The following is a 7,028-nucleotide window of genomic DNA, read 5'->3' as shown; positions in this document are numbered from 1 at the left end:
GGCCAAACCAGACAAGACCTTAAACATGCTTTTGACTAGTTCGGGGCCTAAATCAACTTGCACGCAACAGCTGTGTGATTTGCACCAGGTCTGCACTATGGAACTAAGGGGGTTTAACCCTTTACTTCTCTGCCATTTTCCTGCTGAAATACATCCCCTCAAGCCGCTGTTTAACTAGGGATGGCCCAATTGGATGCACCTCCTTACGCCACCCCTGGTCTATTGCCACTCCCACCGTGCACTCCCCCCCCACAAATACTCGAAGGAAAAGGAAAACCCAACCACCTACCTTGCTTCTTCTTGTGCGATTCTTTTCGATGCAACAGGAAGTGCAGGCCATGCTGGGAACTCCCAGTGCGTACTGTGCTTTCTGTTTTGTTTAAAGGGGCCACAAGGAAGGAGAGTGGGTGGGGGAAGAGGACTGATGTGGCTCCTTCCAAGGCAGGTTGGAGGTAGGCCGTGGTAGACACAAGGTAGGGGGGCACCCCAAGTCTGCATCTCCTGCTGCCACCCACCACTCAATACAAGCTGCACCGTTCACATCATGGTTGAGCCAGCCCTGTATTTAACCGTTGAAGTGCCATTGCAGCAATGGATTAAATAGCTGCTTCCAGTTGGGGGGGGGGGGGGAAGATGCAGGAAATAGTTCCAAATCCAAGGCATCCTAAAAAGATGCTTAACTTGCCTACTGCTTTCTATGTACCCCAATGCTTTGTCACCAAGATGCCTCACTCCTGGGATGTCTTCCTGCTCATTGAGCAGACTCCTTCACAAGCCACCTACAAGTCTGTGCCAAGCTTGCACTGGCAGGCCCACTAAACCCCTCCAACACATGCACATCTAAACATTGCTTTCTCTGAGGAAGAAAAGGATTCCTGTGTTTGTCAAGGGGGACTGAATATGTTCCAGGAGAGGGGAATCCTAACCGACCAAGTGAGAACCAGGGATAATCCCCCAGACTGTTCAGATCTCCTTTGTCAGCAACTTCACAGCATTCATTCATGCTGAAAAGGGCACCTTGAAGTTCATCTGAAGTCACTTATAGTAAGTGCCTGGTATTTAATGAGCTACCCACCAAAGTAAGTTGGCTTGGGACAACTGGCCAATCACTGGCTTTTCTCCTGTGCTGAAATAATAGCTTTCATGGCATACAGCTTGTAGCTTCACTCAATTTTTTAACGTTTTGGAAGAGGATTTTTTGCTCCCTCACTCCTTTTCCTCTGTTTTGGTTTTAATTATCGGCTTCAGTAAACTCCACTTACTGTTTCTTCCACGTCTCCACTCCCTCCCGACCCACCCCTCCCTCCCCCACACTTCCCATCATACAGTGAAGCCAGGATGTTGGGTGGATGCCTCTGCAAAAAGCCATTTATGACTAAACCACTTCAAAAGAAACACTAGGACTTAACCAAATGGAAATGCTCTGGCCCTGTATGGGAATAAATATTGGACAGGGCATGAAAAATCTTTTTCATGCTCTTCCTATGCAGCTCTGTTGAGATCTTCTGCTTCCTTAGTGATTACCAAAGTTGTGGTACTGGGTCAAAGAGTGTCTAGAGAGCCCCATCAGAGCAGGAAATAAGAGTCACAGTTCCCTGATAGGAATTGAGTAGGCAGGTACAGCAGTCTGATGTGAAGTTAAGGCTGACTGTGTTCCAATCAAAACCCAAGGATGAAGTGGAAGCTTTTATAGTCCCACCAGGTCAAAAGAAACCAATAGCTTTACCTTTCCTATGCAGTCAGTATCATATGCAGTTAGTAAAATTAGGGACTTATTTACCTTTTCTACCTATCAGTCAGTAAAATTAGGAACTTGGGGAACCAGCAACATCATAATCCCAGGAGAACCACAGCTAAGTTTGACATCCAGTTCTGTTTTGCCTAATTAATGGAGTCATGAACTGAAGTGCCCCTGCAACAGGATCCTTTCTGTTCACCTACATTGCTGACTCACAGCCCAATCCTATGGATGTCTACTCAGAAGTAAGTCCCATTAGAATCAATGGGCTTACTCCCAGGAAAGTGTGGATAGGATTGGGCTGTCAGGCATTCCACACTATCCAGATAGGAAAGAGAGTGAGATGCAACATACCAGAGATGTCTTGTAAGACACTGATTAACTTAAGAAACACTCAGTGATACAATTGAAAACAATAATGCGGTGTTGCCAGCCAATCTGACAAGATTATTCACTTCTGAACATCTGCTATGAGGTCCTCAAGTAAACCACATACTCTGAATCTCCTTAACAGTGTTTCTCAAACTGTGGGTTGGGACTCACTAGGTGGGTCGCGAGCCAATTTCAGGTGAATCCCCATTCATTTCAATATTTTATTTTTAATATATTAGACTTGATGCTTCCATGGTATGTGACTGCATTTGGGGAAATGTTACAGCTCTATACTTTTAATAGGCTACTATATATATTCTTTTAACAATGATAGTAAATGGGACTTGCTCCTAGGTAAGTGCGGGTAGGATTGCAGCCTAGGATTGTGAAAACGTTTCCTGCTTGATGGGGGGAGGGGCCAGCCAGTAGTCGAATAGACGTGCCTTTCTCGAGCTCTTTGAAAGGCACTCTATTTTTTCCCAAAAATTTCGGATCCAAGGAGACCCGGGGATATTTGTCAGGAGAGACAAATTCTTCCATGTGATTGCACGATTCCTGAGGAGATAAGCCCCACCAGGGGGGCTTTCCCAGAGGATTTCGCCATCTGGCAGCAATGGTGAAGAATTCATGCTGAATCAAGCTGAAGGCCCCAGCAGGGAAAGCGGTTGAAAGACTTAAGTAAGTGTTATTCCATTTGTGTATGCCTGGCGTGGACTGAGTAATTGATCGCCTGATCTGGTTCTTTTTTGCTGTGAGAAGAAGAGGAGGGGGGAGGCTTCGCCCCTCAGCTATTTATCAGTGTGAGGAAAAATCGTGGAAGAGATTTGCCAAGCTTGTTATGGATATATGAAAGTATAATTACAACTTTATAACTTTGAATTTTGGTGGATTACAATTTAATTGTCCTTGGATAAAGTTTGTGCATTGGAGCGTTTATTGCCTTGGTTTGATACTATTGTTTGGGATTGCGGGAAAGAGCGATTGGATGTTTTGAGATTCTTTCAAACAGAGGAATGTGGTTGCCAAGGCAACAAATATAAATAAGATAACAAAAACAAGAACACTGCATCAGTGACATCTAGAGACATCTAGTGGATTTAAAAAGACATTGCAAGAATTGGATTTGTGTCTATAAGTGGAGCAAGAAAGATAATACGCTGCGCTCATCTAGTGGTCTTAAAGAGCATTGCAAACAAAAGATATTTGTGTTTCAAAGGAAGGAAGAATGAAGATGGCAGGTAAGAAAGTCCAAAGTTTGCCAGCGTCAGAGATGGGATTTGAAAAATTAGTACAAGAGGAAGCGGAAGGGAAAGACTGGAAACAGACTATGCAAGACAACATGGAAAAACTGTTGGCAATGGTACAGCAACAAATAAACCAATCTGCACAGACCCAACGCAGCATGGATGCTTTAACTAAATGATTAGATGAACTTAGTGGACACCTGATAGATGTGAAAATTACATCCGAAGAAGACAAACAAGAGATAGAGAGATTGGGAAAAAAGATAAGAAAAGACCAAGCTAAAATATCAGAGATAGAAGAAAATCAGCATGACGCAGAGACAACATTAATAGAAACTCAGAAACAAAATATAGGCCATAATATCATAATAGATCAATGGGAACAGATCTGGAAGTATAATATAAAACTTATTAGAGCAACACAAATAGTGGTAAAAATTGGATAAAACCAAATTGGGTGAAACCAAAATTGGGGTTAGGAAGCTTTAGCAATTTGCCCCATCGTAATTCTCATTCCTCGACTTCCCCCAGTGCTATTTTAATTAGAAAAAAAGCTTCCTTTGGTTTACAATGCTCCCAGGAGGCTACTCACATAATTTGCATATCTTATCCTTTACTTACAGCCCAATCTTATCCCTGCCCCACCAGCCCATAGAACACAGTGAAATTGACACAGCACATGCCACATGCTATGGTGGGGGGGGAGACCACCCACCCAGGACAGGTAAATAAAAACTTAACTCCCTGTGGGTCATCTGACCTCCAATGGGTGCCTTTGGATTCACTGGCTATTTAGCTGGCATAAGTCTGAGGAGAGTCAGAGGGCGTGTTGGCCTGAGAAAAATGTGGATAGGATCTCAGCATGTTTTGCTGCCACCAAGATCCTCTCCCTCCTGCCCTGGCCCAACTCAGCTGCTGCCCCTGAACTGTTCATGATCCTCCCATGAATCACCCCTTCCATCAACCTGCCTGCTCCAGAATGGGTTTGACAGTCTAATGTGGCGAATGCAGAATTTCTCTGCTACTGCACCATCTTTAGCAAGCTGCCCACTATTGGGGCAGCTTGTGTAACAACAGCCAACGCTCAACACTGATGGCTCATAAAATCTGTCAGAGTATAGTCACCACAGGACTGGGCCATTAAATACCTACCCGTCCTATGTCAATTTTAACTGTTGCAAATACGTGCTCTCTCTGATTTTTATACAACCTAAGAAAGAAAGAGGAGAAATAGATTAACAAATTTATAAGGACAGAATATACTGGAAATTATCTAAATGTTGAATACAGTCACATATGAGCATCTAGTTTGCCTGATCATAAATGCCTTCAGATCTTTCAAACAGAATTCTTACTGTTGTATATAAAATAAAAATGACCCCAAGATATTTTTGATTCCAGATTCATGACTCGCCCTAGAAAGTCCGAAAATAATTTTAAAAATATAAACTTTACATGAATACTTCGTATGTGAATTCTTCCTGAATCCTTCCAGAGGTGAAATCTCAGATTGTAAATATTTATCTGTGTCATCAGAATTGACGTTTTAAGTATTCCAAGTAATTGTGGCCATGCAGATTATAAAGTTCCCAGCCCGATTTTAATCTGGAGCTCCCTTATATTGTCAGAACCAATGGTCAGTGGGCCAGTCAGTACAGCCCACTCTAACAACAGCTCTCCAGAACTCAAAATCTTCCCAGCTGTACTACCTGAGATCCCTCCAGTTGGAGATTCTAGGGATTGAAAGTATGACCTCTTGCTGGCAAAACGGTACTCTACCACCAAGCGATGACTATACCCCATCAACTTGATTTCTTGTGAAGGACAAATGTAGAATAAGACTCCATTAACAATTTCCTCTAAAGCTTTTATGACACATTGCCTTAAACCCAGACCTATAGTAGAACAGATACACTGGTAAATATGGGAAAGTTATATCACTAGGTGTCTCTTAGATGTGTATATGTCCTAATAGCAGGTAAAATGAAGACAGCACATACAACAGCCTTGGCAACCCAAGAAGAGGAGTGACCCATGACATATCTAGCACATCACAATACCTGGATAGGTTGTATGATGCTCCTGTCTTAAACAGTCAGTGGAAACATGGGCGGGATGAAGCTTAACATCTACCACACACAATGGGTTAAAGCCTTCATTCCTAGCTTTAAAATCTAAGACCTGGCCATACCCATCAGAGCTCTCTGAGTCACCCTGCACCATGTCGAAGAGTTCTGGAGGGGACAGATGGCTTAGTGAGCTGGGCTATAAGTTGGGCCAAACCCTTGGTGAGGGAAGCTATTCCAAGGTGAGGGTGGCCACTTCAGCCAAATACAAAGGTCAACTAGCCATCAAAGTTGTTGACCGACGCCGGGCACCCCCTGACTTTGTACACAAGTTTCTTCCCAGAGAGCTCTCCATCTTACGGGCCATTCGTCATCCTAATATTGTACGAGTCTTTGAATTCATTGAAGTGTGCAATGGGAAGCTTTACATTGTGATGGAAGCAGCTTCTACTGACCTACTACAACTGGTGCAACAACTGGGGAAGCTGCCATGCGTTCCAGAAGCTCGGGACATCTTTGCCCAGGTAGTGGCAGCTGTGCGCTATTTGCATGACCGGAATTTGGTGCACCGGGACCTCAAGTGCGAGAACGTACTGCTGACTTCGGATGGCCGCCGAGCAAAACTGACCGACTTTGGCTTTGGTAGAGAGTCACATGGGTACCCGGACCTGAGCACCACCTACTGTGGGTCAGCTGCCTATGCCTCTCCAGAGGTGTTGCTGGGCATTCCCTATGATCCCAAGAAGTATGATGTGTGGAGCCTGGGTGTAGTACTTTATGTGATGGTTACCGGCTGTATGCCCTTTGATGACACACACATCCACAGTATGCCTCGCCGTCAAAAGAAGGGGGTCTTCTACCCAGAGGGCCTCCCTGCCTTGCCTGATCCCTGCAGAAACCTTATTACTCAGCTGCTTCAGTTCAGTCCAGCTTCCCGACCTGGAGTGGGGCAAGTGGCCAAAAACAGCTGGCTGAAAGGGGGAGCCATCAACAAAGACACCACTCCAAGATAGCTCAGTCCTAGGATCAATTAAGCTATTGGAGTTTTGTCCCAAGGGAGCTGATGTGGGAGAAGGAAGGATGCTAAAGCAGTATTGATGAGATGGAGCTACAGAACAGTCTGGGATCATGAAGAGAGTAGTCACACTGCTGCGTTCGGAGATATGATAACTGAGGAAGAAAGCCTTTGATGGAACTCTATGAAGCTGAAGAAGCTGGACGGAATGCTTTTCCTGATTTGCAGCTATCCTAGGAGAGTGGGTGATTCAACATTGATTGAATGGAACACACAGAACATGCAGCACCGAACACCAAGCACAGATGAATGCCAGCACACTCTGTGGCAGTGCGGAGAGAGCTGTGATCCTTGCCAAAAGACTCGGGCTTCATTGGAGAATCTACGCTTGCCAAGATGCAGGTGACGCAATGAGACATAGGGCTGCAAAGTGTTGTCTGCTGTCTACTGCACAAATAAATCCTGAAGCTCCCACCTGGCAAGCTCTCTGTGCCTCTCTCATTCCTAAATCTGTTCCCTTCCCTTTTAGACATATTTGAGAATACCACTGTTTCTGCTCAGACTTGTGATGACAGATCTCCTCAAGTGCCCTA

The 7,028-nt window shown here is 44.6% G+C and overlaps 1 protein-coding gene across 1 annotated transcript; it reads left to right on the top strand.

The window, feature by feature from the left end:
* Positions 1 to 5,575: 5,575 nt before the first annotated feature.
* LOC136660494 (testis-specific serine/threonine-protein kinase 6-like) lies at positions 5,576 to 6,433 on the top strand. Its single transcript, XM_066637706.1, has one exon. It carries the CDS (start codon positions 5,576 to 5,578, stop codon positions 6,431 to 6,433), a length of 858 nt encoding a protein of 285 aa, XP_066493803.1.
* The last annotated feature ends 595 nt before the right edge of the window (positions 6,434 to 7,028 follow it).

Source organism: Tiliqua scincoides, chromosome 1 (genome assembly GCF_035046505.1).
Source record: "Tiliqua scincoides isolate rTilSci1 chromosome 1, rTilSci1.hap2, whole genome shotgun sequence".
Taxonomy (NCBI): Eukaryota; Metazoa; Chordata; class Lepidosauria; order Squamata; family Scincidae; genus Tiliqua; species Tiliqua scincoides.
The sequence above is the reverse complement of the archived record's forward strand: the minus strand, read 5'-3'. Positions and strand labels throughout refer to the sequence as shown.